This window comes from Podarcis pityusensis, assembly GCF_964106645.2.
Source record: "Podarcis pityusensis genome assembly, chromosome: 17".
In the NCBI taxonomy this organism is placed as follows: domain Eukaryota; kingdom Metazoa; phylum Chordata; class Lepidosauria; order Squamata; family Lacertidae; genus Podarcis; species Podarcis pityusensis.
Window position 1 is genome coordinate 7109066 of NC_138042.1, and position 21200 is coordinate 7130265.

The 21200-nt window shown below is 50.0% G+C and overlaps 1 protein-coding gene across 1 annotated transcript in view; it reads left to right on the forward strand.

Moving 5' to 3' along the window:
• Positions 1-20478, forward strand: part of ZSWIM4 (zinc finger SWIM-type containing 4) — a 38571-nt gene extending 18093 nt beyond the window's left edge. Inside the window, exons 3-14 of the mRNA XM_080988057.1 lie at positions 4431-4787; positions 6045-6193; positions 6798-6948; positions 8305-8484; positions 9423-9737; positions 10517-10654; positions 11498-11752; positions 12973-13108; positions 14685-14842; positions 15009-15172; positions 16490-16571; positions 17706-20478. Coding sequence (XP_080844183.1) covers positions 4431-4787; positions 6045-6193; positions 6798-6948; positions 8305-8484; positions 9423-9737; positions 10517-10654; positions 11498-11752; positions 12973-13108; positions 14685-14842; positions 15009-15172; positions 16490-16571; positions 17706-18592 — 2972 coding nt within the window. The 3' untranslated portion in view covers positions 18593-20478. The remainder of the gene's footprint in view (positions 1-4430; positions 4788-6044; positions 6194-6797; positions 6949-8304; positions 8485-9422; positions 9738-10516; positions 10655-11497; positions 11753-12972; positions 13109-14684; positions 14843-15008; positions 15173-16489; positions 16572-17705) is intronic.
• Positions 20479-21200: the final 722 nt, after the last annotated feature.

Genomic DNA, 21200 nt, shown 5'->3' on the forward strand with positions numbered 1-21200 from the left:
CACCCCATAGCCTCAAGCCAGGGTCTTCCATTAACGGCACCATCAGTTAAACGCATGCAGCATCCAAGGCGCAGTAGCTCACTTTGTTGCATTAAACAGTAGCTTAAAGTTGTGATTTATTGTGAGCAGGCCATTCCCGTGGCATTTCACCCCTGCTCCTGCTTAGCCACGGATTAAAAACAGCTCTGAGGCTGGCTTGTGGTCTTGTCTGAACATGGACCCATTGTCAGTTCCCCCCAAAATAAACATCGAGCAATAACCATATTCTTGACGTATTGCTTTGGATCACGTGCTGCTTGTTCACGGTCAGTCTTACGCAGGCATCCCCAAAGTTGGCCCTCCAGCTGTTTTGGGACTACAACTCCCATCATCCCTAGCTAACAGGACCAGTCGTCAGGGATGATGGGAATTGTAGTCCAACAACAGCTGGAGGGCCGACTTTGGGGATGCCTAGTCTTACACAAACCAGGCCCAGTGTGTCTTCAGGTGATCCTGGAGCAGATAATTCTAGGCAACTCACAAAAGTGAAGTTAAATATGGGATACTGGAGAAGCCTCTACCTCTTCCCACCTTTCAGTACCATCTCCAAATTGCCAGTCTAGATTTATCAATTACATTTTAACATATTGTTTTATAGCTACTGTTGCCTTAAAATAAGATAAATAATTATTGATTGACTTCTCCTTCTGTTCCTGTTGGACTTTTTTCCTCCTCGAGAAGAGTGGCCAGGTTCGCCTTCTAGATGACGTCTTGCCAAAGGCTTGTGCAAACTCATTAATGCTTCCTGCTTGAAAGTGCTCCATCTCGTACAGCGAAGAATTACATTTGTCTCCTTTACAGCTGCATCTCATGGGTGGCTCATAGCCTTTTGTGACTGAGCAGGATCTGCCCAGTTCTTTCCTCATTTGTTATTTGCAGCTGATGAGTCCTTTGCTAATAATACAGAAAACTGTGGTAGTTTCAGCATATGACTCCAACTCTTTCCGCTGTAGGATTTCATTCCATTGCTCTGCTCGGTGAATTAATCCAGTTTGTCTTCCTGGTTCTTTAGAAGCAACTGCTTTTCACCTCCTTTCATTCATAGACACTATCAATGAACTCCTCCTACCTAATAAAAAAATATTGATTAAAATGTGTCCCAAAACTGATCCCTGATGCTTCAACAGGTTTCTGTTTTATCACAACTTTTAATCAAAGCTGCTCCTTTTCCATCTTTCTGTAGATGTTTATGCCAATGATGGGGCAACACTCTGATGTACAGAATAGCTAAAGACTTTTTGTGCCTATATTTAATGCAAGATTCTCAATGCATATCATTTTTCAGGAGCGAGTGGTAGCACAAACCTATGGAGACTTCTTCAGAAGTAAATACTGCTAAGTTCAGTGGGGTTTAATTCCCAGTGTTTAGGATTGCAACCTTAAGGCTTGTCCACACTGCCACTTGTCCTGTGGCTATAAGGCATGGCTCTCAGAGGTTTTTTTCCATTTGCCCTGCTGCTTTCCGCTCAAAAACCCGCTCTTTGCTGCTGAATTGGAGCATACGTCAATCCACAGAAAATCCAATTGATGTTTGCTCCAATTCAGTGGTAAAGAGCGGGTTTTCCCTGGGGGAAAGCAGCAGAACAAGTGGAAGTATAGATGAGCCCTGTGTGCAAGAAAGTTGTTTGAAAATACCACTAAATTGTACTGCTTCTCTTATTCAACTATTCTAATGTCTTAGAAGGGACGTGGGTGGCGCCGTGGTCTAAACCACTGAGCCTCTTGGGCTTGCCGATTGGAAGGTCGGCAGTTCGAATCCTCGTGACAGGGTGAGCTCCCATTGCTCGGTCCCAGCTTCTGCCAACCTAGCAGTTCCAAAGCACATCAAAGTGCAAGTAGATAAATAGGTACCACTCCGGTGGGGAGGTAAACAGTGTTTCCGTGCGCTGCTCTGGTTTCGCCAGAAGCGGCTTAGTCATGCTGGCCACATGACCTGGAAGCTGTCTACGGACAAATGCCGGCTCCCTCGGCCTATAGAGCGAGATGAGCACGCAACCCCAGAGTCGTCCGCGAGTGGACCTAACGGTCAGGGGTACCTTTACCTTTAATGTTTTAGAACCAATGTTCAAAGAGCTTTGACAGAAGTTCTGTTGTTTTGAAGTTCTGCATTGTCCAGTTTATTAATTTCCTGGGGACTAGCTATTTTAATTTCATTCCCCTTTATTATTTACCCTTCTGTCCTCTGCCACTGAACTTGAGCTTATAGCTTTGAAGTCATCGTGACATGTTTCTTGAATATAGGGCTGAAGACGGACCTACAGGTTACATAGCATTTGGAGTTTCAAGGAAACGATTCCACTGAATTATTATGACGTATTTACTTTGTCCCCTGTTTTCCTAGAATAGGGGTAGCCAAAGGGGTGTCTTCCAGCTGTTGCCAGAGACCCCAGCCCCATCAGCCCCAGTCAGAATGACTGATGGCCAGGGGCAGTGTTAGAAATTTATATACAGTGGTACCTCAGGTTACATACGCTTCAGGTTACATATGCTTCAGGTTACAGACTCCGCTAACCCAGAAATAGTGCTTCAGGTTAAGAACTTTGCTTCAGGATGAGAACAGAAATCGGGCTCCAGCGGCGTGGCAGCAGCAGGAGGCCCCATTAGCTAAATGGTGCTTCAGGTTAAGAACAGTTTCAGGTTAAGTACGGACCTCCGGAACGAATTAAGTACTTATCCTGAGGTACCACTGTATATAAGTTTATCACCAAATGGCACCATAAACCTAGGTTGTGGTGGCCACAATGGAATGTCCAGTTACCTTTGGGGGGATTTTTTTATATTTATATTTTTATTAGTAGTAGTAGTATTCATTTCATTTCTATATCTCTTTATATATATATATTTTTTGGGGGGGGGGAATCTCAGAGTGAATAACAATACATGAAAACAAAGATATTTACAAAATTGAGCGTTATGCATTCTGCTGCACCACAGATGTACATATTGGTGTTGTGATACAAACATGCTGTTAACAGGACTGGGAGTACCAAAGTACCAAGTACCAAAAGGGTGCTTGTGATCTCTGAAACGTGGGCTTTCTAGATGTATCCTTATGGAGCCCCATACCTAAGGCTGTTAGTAACATTTCCCCCTCAGGCACAGTTTGCTTTTCTACTTTGCCTATTATATTGTGCCTGGGCTGTGCCAGGGTGGAAGTCCAGGTGAATTTGCAGAGCTCTAGGTCTGCTTTGTCTCTCTGTGGTTGAGGACAGGGTTGTGCCTGGCTGCTGTCTGTGTAGCCAGTAGCTTCCCCGTGCCAGAGGGCTGAGGACAAGCTGCAGGGTGTGGGGCCAGTTAGAGTGAGTCACCCTACTGGTCTGTATGGCCTAGCTGGCACTACCAGCAAGGTGTCCTCCTTTGCTGTGCTTGGGCTGTGATGCACCAGGGTCTACAGGTGTGGCCTTGGGCCCCACCTGCTTTGTCAGTGTGCCTGCTTTCGTCATCTGTGTGTGACTCACCCACTTGGTCAATGCAGCTGAGCTGCACCTCCCAGGACTTCCTCCGCCTCGCTCAGGTGTGTGTTACCTGCCTGGTATCACTTCCAGGTTAAGCTGGAGGTGCAACCAAGATCAGGACCCTGCAGGCAGGTCTGGGCCAAGCTCACCTATTTTTGAGTGGGCGGGATTTCCTCTGGCTTTTCAGCAGCTCTGCTTGATCCTTGGATGAAGGACGGCCTATCTGTTTAATGAATAATAATTTTCAGAAACCACCTGCCTTAAATTATCCACTAGGGTCATCCCTGAAGGGGGCTGACTGAACTTTTTGAATAAGGATTGTGCTGTGGGTTGGGCTCTTTAGATTTCTGCATTGCAAAGGGTTGAACTAGGTGACCCTCAGGGTCCCTTCCAATTCTGCATTTCTGTGATTCATATTTGTCCTGTTCCTTTTTCCAGGCATGGCCAATCTTGGCCCTCCAGCTGTTTTTGGACTACAACTCCCATCATCCCTAGCTAACAGGACCAGTGGTCAGGGATGATGGGAATTGTAGTCCCAAAACATCTGGAGGGCCAAGTTTGGCCATGCCTGTTCTAAGCTAAGAGGACTGTTGCGCCTTGTTCAAACTGAGCAGGATGAAAGTTAAGTGGTTGGACTCCTAGCCTGTCAGTTTCCCTTAATGTCTGTTCGCTACACAGCTGGTTTCAGGGCAAGGATTTGTGTTCATGGCCAAATGTTAGTCCCCTAAAAATGTCCCCATCAGGCTGGTTTTCCCTAACCCCCTTGTGTAGCTTAATTTGGTCACGCTTGCTGTCTGCGAGGCCTTCACCTTCCCTGCTGGGGGAAGGCAAGGGGAATGGTCCTCATTTTTTGGTCCTTTAGTTCTCTTTGTCAGGGGCAGACACTTTGTATTCTCACTGACTGTTTCTTTTCTTCCTCCTCTTTTAAACACACAGGTTTCCACCTGAGCGGGATTGTGACGGAGCCTCCAGGCCCCAGCGAGCCTGAGCACAGTTACCATGTCTCCATCAGTTTTGACCGCTGTAAGATCACATCAGTGAGCTGTGCCTGCGACAACCGGGACATCTTCTACTGTGCCCACGTGGTGGCCTTGTCCCTGCACCGCATCCGGCAGGCCCGCCAGGTGGAGCTGCGCCTGCCCATCTCTGAAACACTGTCCCAAATGAACCGGGACCAGCTGCAGAAATTTGTGCAGTACCTGATCAGTGCGCACCACACGGAGGTGCTGCCGACCGCGCAGAGGCTTGCTGATGAGATTCTGCTGCTTGGCTCCGAGATCAACCGAGTTCATGGTATGAAACTCTGTTTGGGTCCCCAGGGCAGACAGAGGAAGCAGCAGGGAGGGCACAGGACAGCTGCAGATGTGGCAAGGTCTGGACAAGGGATGCATGGCAACATCCCTTGCTTGCTCGTTTCCTCCTCTTGGGCATGGAGTGGGTGGTTGGGTGTTGGGGCTCTTCCATGTCAGCTGCTGAAAAGGAACTGCCTAAATTCTCCTTGACTGCCGAGTGAAGGCCAAAAATCTGATTCACCATGACCGCCACTGTTACAAGGGGACAACACCTCTTACACAGAAAAGAGAGGGTGTAGAGAGAATCTGTATTGCAGACTAGCAGTGCTAGGTAAAGGGACCCCTGACCGTTAAGTCCAGTTGCGGACGACTCTGGGGTTGTGGCGCTCATTTCAATTTACTGGCCGAGGGAGCTGGTGTTTGTCTGCAGACAGCTTCCGGGTCATGTGGCCAACATGACTTAGCTGCTTCTGGCGAACCAGAGCAGCGCACGGAAACGCCATTTGCCTTACTGCCGGAGTGGTACCTATTTATCTACTTGCACTTTGACGTGCTTTTGAGCTGCTAGGTTGGCAGGAGCAGGGACTGAGCAACTGGAGCTCACCCCGTCGCGGGGATTCGAACTGCCGACCTTCTGATCGGCAAGCCCTAGGCTCTGTGGTTTAGACCACAGCACCACAGTGCTACACTGCTGCAAATGGTGCAACAATTATATAATGAGATATGAATAAGGCTGGTTCCGCCTGGGTGACACTCACATTCCGTGAGCATCAGATAAGCTTTGTATTTCTATTCCTTGCGAAGATGCACAAGTAGCTCCTCTGATGGGCCTGTCGTCTTATCTCTTATCATTCCAGCTCTGCTTCCAAGCTCAGCTCCAATGCCAGGACACTGCAACTCTCACAATTCAGCTGCACAGGCGTGTTGACCCATTTCCGTTTCACTCTTGTGCATGAACTTTTATACATGTATATTCACAAACCTTTTATGTTGAGGGGATCAGGGTCTATATATGCAAACGTCCTCTTTTACTTTTGAAGTTCAAAAGAACGATGGTCATAATCTCCCCTCCCCCAACTCCCCAAAGGCACTTTGTTCAGCTGCCATTTGCCCCTTTTCACTTTACTGGACAGGAGGTTGAACTCACTTCACTTTTGTTAAACTGGATTCACTTATTGTTACACGCACTCGTGGGTAACCCAGCTGGGTCAGGTCTTGGGTGTGTGTAACAGCGGATGCTTTGGCCGTCTCTTGCCAGGTGCCCCTGACCCCACAGCCGGTGCTGGCATTGAGGATGCAAACTGTTGGCACCTGGATGAGGAGCAGATCCAAGAGCAGGTGAAGCAGCTACTCTCAAATGGCGGCTACTACGGGGCAAGCAAGCAGCTCCAGTCCATGTTCAACAAGGTAAAAGCCTCTTATTTGTGGACCCAGCCCTGCTTCCTCCTCTTACTCAGCATTGTGGGCACGATTTGAGCCACATCATCTCTCCGGTCAGCCCCTGCCTGGTCGGTGGAGTAGTAACTCTGCCCATTCACTTTGTTCTTTAGGGCTGTCTTTTTGCCTTGTGGGGGGGGGGGTACAGTGTGTGGCATGGAAAGTTGCCATTGCTTGGGCATAAGAGTTATAATGTTCCTTCAACCTGTTCCTAAAGAGATCAGGTTTCTTGGGAAGCGCCCCCCCCCCGACCTCTGGTTCCTTCTAAGACAAAGCTTTTTAAAAGTGTTGGGTTGCTGACATTTGGGGATATAGAAAGATGCCGGCAGCATGGAGAAGATGATGATAACTGGTAACTGGGCCGTTTTGACATGCAGGACTCTTGAGTTCTGAGGTGTCAACACAGCCCAAAGGAGGAGGGCGTGGGGCTCAGGGTAGCTGGGCTCAGTCAGTAGGTGGAGAGGTTTGTGACAGTTGTCTGCACATGGCTTTACATCTTTGGGAGAGGAGATGCAGTTGCTTTCTGGATCCCTTGGCCTTCTCCTTTCCAGTTGTGACCTCTCTCCTTTCCCAGGTGCGGGAAATGCTGCGAATGCGAGACTCCAATGGGGCACGAATGCTCATCCTGATGACTGAGCAGTTCCTGCAGGATCCACGCCTGGCCCTTTGGCGGCAGCAAGGTGCTGGAATGACTGACAAGTGCCGGCAACTCTGGGATGAACTAGGTGAGTTCATCTTACGCGAGGGGTGGGCCTGCCCTGGAGAATCTATGGCTAGGAGCTGTGTGCTTCCTGTCAGCGGAACTATTCAGCTTTCTTTCCTTGCCTTTTTCTTTTTAAAAATGAAGTTTCTAGTCCTTAGGATTGCAAAGAGAAGTTTGAAAATATGGGCAGAGCCCACTGAAATCCCAGGTGTTGGGACTTGCTTTGCCTCATTTGGAGTTGTTTTTTAAGCTCATCCCATGCCAAAATGATGTGAGCAGTTTGCAGTGTTGAAACACGATAAAGAAGCAATATTTTTTAAAAAGATAACATCCACTGATTCCACGATCGGCTGAATTCTTAGTTGAAATTGCTCCCCTCACACTCTCCTTTCAGTCAGTTCCATGTTTTGGGCAGAAAAGAAAATCTGAAACAGTTTTCTTAGCCTGCAGGCAGTATTTAAGCAAAGATGGTGCCAGAGGTCCTTCACAAGATGATTAACAGCTGACTTCTCAGCTGTTTAAAGACTGACCCATGGCAGAGTGCAACATTATATGGAGAGATTTAAAAGGAACTACGCAGTCTGTAGCCATGTCATTAATACCCCAAGCCTGCCTTCTGATGACATTGTGTTGGATTTGGGAGGAAGAGAAGGCAGTTTCTTGGGGTGTGCTGGCCAATACTCCTTGAGCAGAATTCTGCCCTTAGAGGTGCCCCTATATTTTGCCTTTAAACTCCATGGCCTCCTGTATCCCTGCTTTGGTGAATCCTCCCAGTTCTGTTGCAACCTGTTTGCTAGATACTCTGATATTTTGTTGTTTGTTGCTGTCTGTCTTTCATACTGGAGCTCAAGGCCGCAATATGTGTGGACCCCAGCGCAGTTGCTGCACCCTGTGGCCCTAAGGCAGTGAGCCTGATCCCTGGCTTATCACACAGCTTTATTGCAGTCCATAGACCCAAAATACACAGCTCAACAATAGTATATTGTTATTGAGATATAAAATCAGCTGTCCTAGCCAACAGAGGAGCTTTAGTCTGTACATACCGATTTCTCATTTTTACTGCCTCCGAGAGGAATTTTGCTACAGACAGTGTAATAGTATCAAACTTATCCTCAAGGAGAACCTGGACATTCCAGGTTGTTCTATTAGTATTGGATTGATTAGATGTTGTCTAGCCCTGTTTATACAGACCACAATGCAATAAAATGTGTTGCATACATTCAACACCCTGGGAACATAGGCACAGCCTATCTTGGTATGGGACACCAGCCAATCTTCCCCATAGCACTTCAGAAGGGAAAACATTTAACCCAACTTTAGAAAACAGATGAAAGTTAACCTGGCTGTTCTCCCTGCCCCCTTTCTCATTGTGCCCCAGGCGCCTTGTGGGTTTGTGTGGTCCTGAGCCCTCACTGCAAGCTGGAGGAGCGGACTCTGTGGCTGCAGCTTCTGAAGAAGTGGAACAAGCTGGACATCTGTCCTCTGGAGGAGGGAAACTACTCCTGCGACAGCAGCGGAGCCAACAGCACTTTGCCGCCGAACCCAAACCGCAGTGCAGGTAGGGAAGCCCAGGCCAGAACATCGGGGGCTGGGGGGGGGGGAGGTCAGAGTTCCTGGTCCTGGGCTTGATTGCCTTCCCCTGCAATCTCTTGGCGATCATGGCTAGTAGTCAATAAAGTCATTGTCACAGGCAGTACGCTAGGGAGTGTGTTTGGGGAGAACGTTATTGCAGCCAGGACTCTGCATCTAACACTCATGCAGTCTACCTCCTGTGACCTACAATATAGGATTTATTGCCGTGATCTATGGTACAGTTGCCAGAGTCCCAAAAGTGAAAATCCGGACAAAGTTGTAGACCTTTTTTTAAAAAACCCCCCAGCTTTTTTCTTAAAAAATCACCCTAGTTGCCATACGTCTGGGTTTCCCTGGACATATTGTCGATTCGTCAAAAATCTGCCGGGACACCATTTTGACAGTCCGATTCCCGGATGTGTCCAGGAAGACCTGGACATATGGCAGCTCTAATCTATGGAGGTAACATACGTGAAGTGCCGTATCACCATTAAGATCTTACTGAGATATGCAGTGACAAGCAAGTTTATGAGAATTTGGTATGCAGCTCTTGCTGACAAAAGAGAGAAAAATAAGGAGGATTGTATCCTTTTTATTTTATATATCTGTTCACACCCATAGAGCTCCTGACCCCATTGTCCCGGTGCTCCTTTTGGAGAGGTACCCTGTCCTCAAATATATTCCCAGCTCCAAATTTGTGTAGCCCACATTTCTGTGATGACGAAAGCAAACAAAATTTAGCACTGAGGATCCGTTTCTATTTTAATTTGAAATGTAATTTGTTATTGATGTTACGTTTTAGAAAAGCATTCTAGTTAGATTTAAACCAGTGTTTTTGTTGGAGGAGGAGCCTGGTGCTTTTCTGGGCCCAAATTCTTCTGTAATTTTCACCCTCCCTGCTCTGGCCTGTTTCCTCCTTGGCAGCTGGTGTTCGGCAGACCGTCTTTGGCCGCGCTATCAAGGCTGCAGAGCTTCGCTGGGGCGATTGTCACCTGCAGAAGATCCTGAGCAGTGACTGCTACGGTGTCTCCTTGAAGAGTGGAAGCGACAAACTGGGCTTTGACCCCCAGGGCCACCCGCTCTGGCTGGGCGATGCCTTCCCCATGGCCTGCGCACGAGTGGACGCCTTGCGCTCCCACGGTTACCCCCGAGAGGCCCTGCGCCTGGCTGTGGCTGTGGTCAACGCCATGCGCTTGCAGCGACGCCATCAGCTGGAGAGCTACAAGCAGCAGAAGAAAGGCAAGCGGGGCTTAGCACACTGGGATGGGAGGGAAGGAAGGAAGGAGGCAAAGTCTGGTAGCAGAGCCCAGGCCTCACCATCGCGGCAGGACTGCAAAAGAGACACTGGAGCTTGGAGAAAGATAGGGGTTCTCTGCTACTTCCAGGGTGCTTCTGAGGTCAGGTCCCATAGTGGGCAATGGAGCAATCCTGGCCCAAAAATGCACTTGCTGGTGAGGAACTGGCACGTGTCGCAGTGGGTTTCTGTTCATTGAAAGCAGCAGAGAACAGTTGAGACACACGGTCTTGTGTAAAAGGATGTCACATAGAGGAGGGAGAAAGGTTGTTTTCTGCTGCTCCAGAGAAGCGGACACGGAGCAATGGATCCAAACTACAAGAAAGAAGATTCCACCTAAACATTAGGAAGAACTTCCTGACAGTAAGAGCTGTTCGACAGTGGAATTTGCTGCCAAGGAGTGTGGTGGAGTCTCCTTCTTTGGAGGTCTTTAAGCAGAGGCTTGACAACCATATGTCAGGAGTGCTCTGATGGTGTTTCCTGCTTGGCAGGGGGTTGGACTCGATGGCCCTTGTGGTCTCTTCCAGCTCTATGATTCTATGATTCTATGATTCTATGAGTTTGAGCAGTGATGGTCCTGGAGGTGACGGAGGCAGCTGCCGGCCTTTTCCACGACTGCTTAAGCACACAGCGTTGTTTTCGGGGACTGATGTTTGGGGTGGGGCTGCTTGGGCTTGGGGCTTGGTGTCTGAAGTATCCCTTCCTCTTCTCTTCCGCCACCCAGAGCTCTTGCACAAAGGCACAACCAGCATCACCAACCTGGAGGGATGGGTAGGGCACCCCCTGGACCCCATCGGTTGTCTCTGCCGCACCTTCCTGGAGGCCTGCCGAATGGATGATGAGGTGCTGGCCCTCTACCCAGGTACTGTGGGCACATGGGGGAAATGGGGGGGGGGGGAGGAGCTGCAAGGCTCTTCTTCATAGCTGAGCATCACTGGCGCCTGGTCTATAGATCCACCAGAGATTAACTGACCATAGCTGAGGTTCTGATAGCCAGAGACCACTTTAGGCCATGGTGGTGTGAAAGGGGAGGGAGTTAGTTAGAAGTCAGACTACCCTCCACCAGTGCCAGGACCTTTTCAGCGATGGCTCCGACCTGGTGGAATGCTCTGTCCCATGAGACTAGGGCCCTTCAGGATTTAACCTCCTTCCATCGGGCTTGTAAGACAGAGCTATTCCACCTGGCCTTTAATTTGAATTCATCCTGATCTTTTATTTCCCTTCTCTTCCCTCCCCCTCCCCTTTTATGAAGATCACCTGCTCTGAGACCCCACAGCTAATTCTCCCCTGGCCTCCTCGCCGGCCCAAGTAGGACCAATTCAGCCAGCTAGCCCTGGGGATTATCTAATTGATTTTTGATTTTTATTGTTATTCATGTTTTTATACTGTATTTTATGCTGCTTTTATAATTAAGTGTTTTAAAGTGTTTTAAATTTGTTGTTAGCCGCCCTGAGCCCGGTTTTTGAACCGGGAAGGGCGGGGTATAAATAAAAAAATATTATTATTATTCTGTGGCCATATGAGGAAAGGGCTCTGCACATGTTGGGTTGTGCCTGTGCAGGAGCTTACCCTTGTCTAGCCTGGTTGCGGCATGCCACACACAGGCTTGCTCCAGCGGTGGGGCAGCTGCCTTATGTGAGCACAGCTGTGGGAGCTGGGGGCTCTGTTCCTGCTCTGTGGTCCTACCTGTGCCACCTCTCCCCAGATTCTGCATCGGAGCCCAAGAAGGCACTCTACCAGCACATTCCAGTGCCCTCAAGTCCTGGTGAGTCGTACTTCATGCTGGCCCTGGAGGTGGCGCTCTTGGGGCTCGGGCAGCAGAGGTCCATGCCAGAGGGGCTCTACGCCCAGGACAAAGTGGTGCGGAGTGAGGAGCAGCTGATTGGACTCCTGGACGAGATGGAGCTGGATGAGCGGCTAGTTCCTGTGCTCCGCAAGCAGGTGGCCCTGCTCCTGGATGGTAAGGGGGCGATGGGCTGGGGGTTCCATGGGTCCCGTAGACCTGACACTCCCTCACCATGCCTCTGAAGGGAGCGGAGGAGGGAGCGAGGGTCTCCCAGGGTGGCAGCAAGGGATTTGTTCTTGGGCGATGGAGAATAGATGGGGTGCAGGGAAAGTAGAAGGCCTCTTGAGCGCCTTCAACGTTGGGTGCTTAAGAGAGAACCCGTGTGGTAGAGTGGGGAATGTGACATGTCGGACTAGGACCTGGAAGATTGTGGATGAAAGCCCCACTCAGGTGTGGAGGACTCCCTGGTCCTGAATGGGGTAACTGTGACCCTGAAGGACCAGGTGCACAGCCTGGGAGTCAGTGTGGACTCACAGCTGTCCATGGAGGTGCAGGTCAATTCTGTGTCCAGGGCAGCTGTTTATCAGCTCCATCTGGTACGCAGGCTGAGACCCTACCTGTCCGTGGACTGTCTTGCCAGAGTGGTGCATGCTCTGGTTATCTCCCGCTTGGACTACCGCAATGCACTCTACCTTTCCAAGCTCAAAACGGCCTTCCGGCGGTTCCCTCACTGTGAGAAGCGAGGTTACTGGGAACCAGGCAGAGGGCCTTCTTGATAGTGGCGCCTGCCCTGTGGAATGCCCTCCCATCAGATGTCAAGGAAATAAACAACTCTCCGACTTTTAGAAGACATCTGAAGGCAGCCCTGCTTAGGGAAGTTTTTAACATTTGATGTTTTATTGTGTTTTTAATATTCTGCTGGGAGCCACCCAGAGTGGCTGGGGAAACCCAGCCAGATGGGCGGGGTATAAATAAAATAATAATAATAATAATAATAATAATAATAATAATAATTAATAATAAAATATTACACTCCCTGGGTGACCTTGGGCCAGCCGCTATCTGTCCCCATCACTTGAACATGAACCTGACTTTCAACATGCTGACAGTTGCATGCAGGCTCAGATGTTGAGTCGCTGGCAGAGAGAGGGGTTGGTTGTGTTGGGGATGCTGAGTCCCTGGGGATCGGGGCCCTGCGTGATGTTACTGCTCTGCGGTGGCAGCCTGCTGGGATACAGAGAAGGACCAGTGATACCAGCTGGTGCAAACCAGCCCCAGGTGGCTCGCTGTCCGCTTGGGAATTGTTACTTGCCCTTGTTCTCCTCTCTTCTTGGGCAAAGTGCTTGGAGCTGGCTAATCAATCTGTTAATCGCCCGCTTGCCTGTTCCTCTCAGGGGGACCCTTCAGTGGATTTGGGGAGGTCGTCTTCCGTGAAACTGTTCCCATGCACACGTTTGCTCGCTACCTCTTCACGGCCATGCTGCCATATGACCCTGAGCTGGCCTACCGCTTGGCCCTGCGAGCCATGAGGTATGTAGACCCCCACATACCCTGCTTCCCCTTCGCTGGGCTTGCTTTATTTGTAAAGCCACACTTCACAACAAAAGTTTTCTGGGTGGCTCACAATCCATTTCTTTCGAAACATTGAAACGTTGATTAAAACACAGCTTATTGTTGTATTTTTTGATAATAATTTTTATTAGTTTTCAATTACAATCTAATAATAGCCTCATTATAACAATGCCAAATTATAATACACTTTCCAATACCAATCATTCAGGTACCAAATTATATAATTTAGGTGCCCCCCCCCCCCCGGTGTGCTAGAATTGATGATTTACTTTATTTCCGCGTTCCAAAATCTTATTTATTTCAATTACACTCCGGTCAAAACAACAATCCCTTATAAATCAACTTCATATTGTCACATTAAATAATTTATAATACTACAAGTGAGGCACTCAAGCTATATCCTTGTTCTTCCTGTGTGTGGAAATTATTCTGTCTGTGGTGTTTCTTCCTGTTTAAAGCTGAGAAGCTGTTTTTAAAAGGTCTGGCTGAAGAGAAGGGTGCTGAAAAGGCCAATCAAGATGGCACCAGGCGAACCTCTCTGGGAAGGCTGTTCTATAGCTGGGGAGGGACCAGGGCCAATAAGGCCTTCTCCCTAATGCCTATTTGCCTCGCCTTCGTTTGGAGAGGGGCATTCAGAGTCAGGCCTCTGAAAAGGATATTGAGGTTCCAGATGGTACATAGGGGAAAGGGCTGTTCTCCAGTGGCGGAGGAAGGGGGGGGCAGTCTGACCCAGGTTGTTCTTTGTGGCCAGAATCCAGCCCAACAGGCCTTGTGTGTCCCACTTTGCTATGTTTCTCCACTTCCTACCCTCTTCCTCTTCCAGGCCATCCCAGGCTCTTTTCCAGCTGCTGCCAAATACCATCAACCTCAAACATTGAAAGTAGTTCTGTCCAAAGGGAAGGGCCCCAGGGCCTTACTGCTTCCCATTTCTGGCTTCTCCACCCTCTTTCCAAATTCTGTGTTTCCCCCAAATATCTGCTTGAGCCTGGCCTTCCTTTCCTGGGCTACCCCAAAAATAAGACAGTGTCTTATATTAATTTTTGCTCCCAAAGATGCGTGAGGTCTTATTTTCAGGGGATGTCTTATTTTTCCATGAAGAAGAACACGGTACACATTTATTGTCTAATTGTGAGTCGGCCAGACTCTGTCAGGGCAGAGTGAGTAGCTGGTGGTAGCTTGTCCAGGCGGCGGCGTGGGCTCTCTGATTTAAAGAGACCTTGCACTGCCTAAACAGCTCTGGCTGCGCTGCAGCCAATCAGTAAGCTGCACGGCGGCGCCTGCCACTACAGTCCAGAGGAGTCAGACGCCTTATGGTAGCTTCGGGGGGCTTATATTCCAGGGAGGCCTTATGTTCGGGGGAGGCCTTATGTTCGGGGAGGTCTTATTTTCGGGGGGATGCCTTATATTACAGCGAGAGGCAAAACTGGAAGTAGGTCTTATTTTCGGGGGATGTCTTACGTTCGGGGAAACAGGGTAGTCCCTCTTTTTCTGCCATGGCGACAACCTCACCCAGTTTCCCTCTCAATCCCCGCAGGCTGCCCGTGTTGGAGACCGTGCTGCCAGCCAGCGACATCTTGCACCAGAACCCCCTGGACTCCATGATGGCCAATCGCTTTCCCCGCTGGTTCACCCTCGGCCACCTAGAGACGCGGCAGTGTGAGCTGGCATCAGCCATGCTTACAGCAGCTAAAGGTAGCCCCAGCTGTGGATGGAGGTCAGAGATCTGGGGGCCACAGGTTTTTCTCTTTCTCCGGAAGGGAGAAGAGCATCCGTGCTCAGAGCAGTGTGCCAGAGGCATGGGGTCTATTCTTGGCTCTGAGAAGAGTATAAACACTTTCCTTTCCTTGGCTCATTCTAGGTGACCCCAACTGGCTGCGCATGGTTCTGGGCTCCATCCAGCAAAATATCCACTCTCCAGCCTTGCTCTTCAAGCTGGCCCAAGATGCCTGCAAGACGGCCACGCCAGCTAACACGCCGCCAGACACCACCTTGCTTAACATCTCCCTGGAGCTTGGCCTGCAGGTGAGGGCGCGTTTGAGCAGATCCTGCGCCCTGCTCTCGGTGCAGGGCCATCGCCATAGCCCAGTCCTCTCGGCTCTTCAGTTTTGTTTTGTTTTTTTAAATAAATGAATGGAAATGTTTTATTGAAGATTTGCAAGTAAACTGTAAACAGATAAGAACAGTGGCAGGATTATTGGAATAACCTGCAGTTTTATAAGAGTATATATTTAAAGTAGATGAATAAATGAGTAAATTAATTTTATTTGGACTAGGCAGAAAATATGAAAAAACGCTTTATCAGTACAGAACATAACATTTTAAATCAAAATAAAGGATAACTCTGTATCATACAGGACAGGTGGCAACCGTAGCTGAGGCAGTCTTATTGAGGAACTGCCCATCAGCCAAGTGCCTAAATGAATAATTTTTCTTTTTATAAATTAGTGTTTTGTTTATGATCTTCAGTTTTATACATTTCAATAATTTTACAATATCTTCAACATTTCAAAACTCGACTTCCCTCTCTTTCTGTGGTTCCTTAAATTTGTTTTTTATATTTTCTGCCTATTCCAAATTAAATTAATTTTAGGCTCTTCAGTTTTTACTCGGCAGATGGAGGATCCCGAGTGAGAGAGTTCTGCTCATGATTTTTGGGCAGGACAATTTCCAGTCAAAAGCTCTGGTGCGGCTGTTTGAAATAATAGATTCCTTTAGGATGTGGATTCTCACTAACCAGGGACACTGAGCTTTTTAAAAAAAGAAATTTTAAAACAGTATCTTTGTACCATTTGCTCATTTCCCACCCACTATCCTTGCTGAAATCAAGTTCCTTCCTGGATGAGCAAGAGGTTTCTGCATTCTTGAAAAACTGTATAATTTTTATGGTAAATGCATGTTGAACTTGGATGGGTAGAGTTGAAAGGGACCGTGAGGGTCCAGCCCCCTGCAGTGCAGGAATCTACCTGCTTGGAGTAGAAAGTTAAGTGAAAGTCTCCTGCGTTGTCCCCTGGGAGCCAACCGTGTCACAAGGCGCTTTCTTGGAGTTCCTCCTGCCCTTTGAAGGTCTCCTTTTGCAGGTGGGGAACTTGAGAGGGAAGGAATGGTTTCACCCTTGGGGCACGCAGGGTGGAAACTGCCTCTTTCTATGCCTACCACTGGATTGTAGTGCTACATGCTTGTCTGAGACTTCACTTAGTAGTAGGAGCAGCAGCAGCAGCAGCAAGAACAGCCATCCTAGGAAGGGAGGAGGGAGGGCATCCCAAGTGGAGCTCCTCAGATGCCTCGTGGCTCCTTCCGCTCAGTCTTGCAAATGTCTGTCGCCTGCTGCTCTTCCCGTAGGTGATGCGAATGACGCTCAACACCATGACCTGGCGACGGAGGGAAATGGTCCGCTGGCTGGTCAGCTGCGCCACTGAGATTGGTGAGTGCTTGCGATGCGGCTGCTGGGGCAGGTGGTCACTCTGCCGCAAAAATGTCCTTGGTGGCCGCAATAAGGAAACTTTGTCCCTGGCATGATTATTTTCCACCTAGTCTTTTGCGAGATTGAATATCCTGCCTTCGGCTGTGCTTGAGGGTCAGTTTCAAAAAAATTCCACTGGAAAAATGGTTATGTCCCTGTGGAGATGGCAGTATGGAGTCAGTGGCTCATGTGCTTTTGGCTTGCACTCTATGAAGATTTGAGGAGTGAGGTTATTACCCCTCTATTATTGTCCATGCCAGGTTGCTCAACCATTGCCGCTGTGTCCTTTCTTTTAGCAGATCAATAATAATAATCATTTTTTATTTATACCCCGCCCTCCCCAGCCAAGACTGGGCTCAGGGCGGCTAACAACCAATAATAAAAACAAGTAGATTGAAATACAACTTAAAAACAAGATTAAAACACAACATTAAAACATTAAAATGCAGCCTCTTCACAGGAGGAGAAAGGAAAAAAGAAAGAGGGGGAGGGAATCAAATTGATTCCAAGCCAAAGGCCAGGCGGAGCAACTCTGTCTTACAGGCCCTGCGGAAAGAAATCAGATCCCGCAGGGCCCTGGTCTCATGAGGCAGAGTGTTCCACCAGGCCGGAGCCAGTGTTGAAAAGGCCCTGGCTCTGGTTGAGGCTAATCTGACTTCCTTAGGGCCCGGGACCTCTAAGGTGTTGCTATTTATGGACCTTAAGGTCCTCCGTGGGGCAGTCCCTCAGGTACGAGGGTCCTAGGCCGTGAAGATGATCAGGTGACCACAAAAACTGCAAGGTGTTTAACGGGGGCAATTAGAATAAGATCTGTTATTTGATTATTGATGTAAACCCCCAAAATGTATTTTCTGTAGTTAAGTTTTTACCTCTATCTTCAGTACATTTTTTTTTTATTGCCCTGGGTAGCGGCTGATGCAAATAAAGATTCTTCTGATTCCTTTTCCTTGATGGGTCCTGCTTCTTTCCCACCAAAGAGACGACGGCCTCTCAGGAGCTGAACCTTTCCTGCTTCCGCTTTGCCCGCAGTGCCTTGGGGGTGGGTGCCCTTTGCTTCGTGACTTTTGCGCTTACCCCCCCCCCTTTCCCTTTCAGGTGTCCAGGCCTTGATGAACATCATGCAGAACTGGTACACGCTCTTCACGCCTATTGAGGCGACGACCATCGTGGCCGTGACGGGCACCACGCACGCGACGCTGCTGAGGCTGAGCCTGAGCACGGTGCAGCGGGAGGAGCTGTGCAGCTGTGCACGGACGCTGGCGCTGCAGTGCGCCATGAAGGACCCGCAGAACTGTGCGCTGCCGGCTCTGACGCTTTGCGAGAAGAACCACGCGGCCTTCGAGGCGGCCTACCAGATCGTCCTGGATTCAGCGGCCTCCGCCGGCATGGGCCACTCCCACCTCTTCACCGTGGCCCGGTACATGGAGCACCGCGGGCTGCCCTTGCGCGCCTACAAGCTGGCCACCCTGGCCTTCTCGCACCTCAGCATCGCCTTCAACCAGGACACCCACCCCGCCCTCAACGACGTCCTCTGGGCCTGCTCCCTCAGCCAGTCGCTGGGCAAGAACGAGCTGGCTGCCATTGTCCCGCTGGTCATCAAGAGCGTCCAGTGCGCCCCCATGCTCTCTGACATCTTGCACCGCTGGAGCCTTCCGCCCCCGGGCCTTGCCTCACTGGGTGGGGGGCGCCGCGGGGCGGGGGGCGCCGGTGCCGGAGGGAAGCTCTTTGCGATGGACAAAGCCCCCCTTTGCCAGCTCCTGGAGGCCGCCATGGCTGCCTACATCAGCACCACTCACTCGCGCCTCACCCACATCAGCCCCCGGCACTACGGCGAGTTCATCGAGTTCCTGGGGAAAGCCCGCGAGACGTTCCTGATGGCGCACGAAGGGCACATGCGCTTTAGCCAGTTCCTTGACAACCTCAAACAGACCTACAAGGGCAAAAAGAAACTGATGTTGCTCGTGCGGGAGCGCTTTGGCTAGGGGCTGCTCTGGGGCGCGCATGCTTTGGCTGGGGGCGGGGAGGGTGTTCAGAGGGGCACCTCTCTCCCCTTGATCAGAAGGACTTTAGCTTGGAGGGTGGGGTGGTAAGATCTGTTTCCCTTGGGGCACTAGTGCTTTGGGGGTGGGTTGATGAAGCGGAGCCTGGACTTCTGCCTGGGTTCAGAAATCCCTTTACTTGGAGGTGGGAGAGCAGCGAGGTCTCTCTTCCCTTCGGTGGTGGTGCTCCGGGGCTGTAGCGGATGGGCCTGCACTTCGGCTGGGGGTCCCATGTGGAGGCCCTTGGGGTGGGGAGGGTTTTTTTCCCCCTGCAACACCTGGGCTGAGCATAGCCTCTGTTTGAAGCCTGAAGCCCCAGCTGCTCCCTCGGCTGCCTCAGTGGGGCAGGAAGGAGTTGGGCTTGTTCTTTGGCTCCAGGAGTTGCCGGTTTTTCAGTATTAACTTGCAGGAATGCAAACAGGAACCCCCCCACTTTGGTTTGAAGGGTCCAAGCCCTGGCAGGGTCTTGCAAGTGGGGGGGGGGTCCAGTCCCATGGAATTTCACAGCTGCTGTTCTGATGTCATATTTCAAGCCTAGCGAGTCGGTTTGGGCTTTGTTTATGCAAGCTCAGGTGGGATGCATGAATGCTGATCATCTTCCCTGCTGAGACCCGCACGGGCTCTCTCGGTCGTCCCCCCCCCCCCCCCGATCCCTTTAGGTCCGAAGTCCCAAACCTGTGTGTTGAAGTCTGGAGACTCAAAAGAGGGGCTTGAGTGTCCTTAACAGGGCTGGGGTAGGCAACCCGTGAACTTCTGATACCTCCTTGCACTGATAGCATTTGAGTTGCTCTCCCTTCGTGTCGAAAGTGTCTGGAGCTGAGCCCCTAGTGCCAGAAAGGGGGGGGGGGCCTCGCTGCCGGAGCCATCTAAGTCCTTCCGGCGCAAATGTTCTTCAAGAAGTCGAGCGATGAGGGGAACAACTTCCTGCTGGATGAGCCAGTAGAAGAGTTGCTTGCTTTTGGTCTGCTGGTGGTAGGTGGGGCACGTTCTGGGGTTCACCCGGCCCGATCTAATGAAGCAAGTAGTTGCCCACATCCACTGAGGCCAGGAACCCTGCTGCGTCCCTTTTGTGGAATTTCACCTTTGCAAGAGACCAGGAAGGCATCTGTCTCGGTCCCCAAAATGGGGTGTCTCGCACACATTACATTCCCCCCACCCTGCTGCCACAGAATGCAACCTGTCACTCCAAGCAAACGGGTTTCTCCAGTCCCTCGCCCATTCTTTTATTTGTGCATTGGGGGGCGCATCCTCCTCCCCCCCCTCTTTCCTTTCCAAGCATGACTCCCTCTCTTCCCCCCACCCCGACCAAATTCGTCAGTATTTCAGCTTTCCCTTCGGCCTTTAGCTTGTCAGTGGCAGGTTGGCGCCAGGCCCTACTTGCGGGGGTTGGGGCACTTTAGCCATTTTTTGGGGGGGGCCCCAGTGTCCTCTTCTGCCCCTGCCCCTCTAGAACTACCTTTGTTTCCAGTTAATGCCCCTCAGACTCCTACAACTGAAGGATTCCTGTTCTCTGGCTCCTCCAGTCTAGAATTCTGGAGCTGCTGGTGGGTAGACAGTTCATACCTCAAACCTCCTTCCCTGTTTCAGGATGATGCTGTGAAGTGCCAGGCATGCCAGAAATGTTTTGCCCTTCCAGGTGGCTGTGCCACAGTGATCCAATAAACACCCCCCCCCAAGAAAAATGCCTTTGGATGCTTTTCGGGAAGATCTTGGGGCTCACCCCTTGCGCCACACCTGACTTGGTTGGTTGGCGCCTGTTAGATCTTGCCGCCTGGGTGTCTTGCGCAGCCGGTCCGGTGTTTCCCGTGGAGGAAGGCGGGGGGAGGTCTCTAAGTGGCCCTAGTGGGGTGCTAAATGGTATTTCCAGAGACATCCCGCTCCAAAATCCCACTTCTTTTTTCTGCTGGATAAAATCTACTCAGGAACAAACCACAACAAGCTCATGCTACTAATTAGATTATTGTGATGACAAGATAATGTTTTAAAAAGTTAATATATATGAAGAGGCCAGGGGTCCCGAAGGGGCTCCTTTTCGTGCGCATGGGGCCAAGGGGGCTGCGTCCTGCGCTCAGCCCCTCTTGGCCCTTAGTGTTGGTGGAGATGTTGGTGTGTTGCACAGCTCCACTTTGGAGCCAGCTAGTCAGTTAGTTTTAAAGTTTCTGGGTTTATTTCTTTGTTTCCCTGTATTAAAAAAAAATCCTGTAATTTTGTAATTTTTTTTTTCTATTTATTGAATCATTTATTGTATTATTTTGTAAAAGGTTTAACATAAACCGCAACATTTGTTTTTTTGGCTTCTCTTTTGGAGATGGTGTGTGTGTGTTGTTTCTCACTGTTTTCTTGCAAATGATCCTCAAATGAATTGACTCACCTTGGCTAAAAAGGTAAAGGGACCCCTGACCATTAGGTCCACTCGTGACCGACTCTGGGGTTGCGGCGCTCCTCTTGCTTTACTGGCCGAGGGAGCCAGCGTACGGCTTCCGGGTCATGTGACTAAGCCGCTTCTGGTGAAGCAGAGCAGCGCACAGAAACGCTGTTTACCTTCCCACCG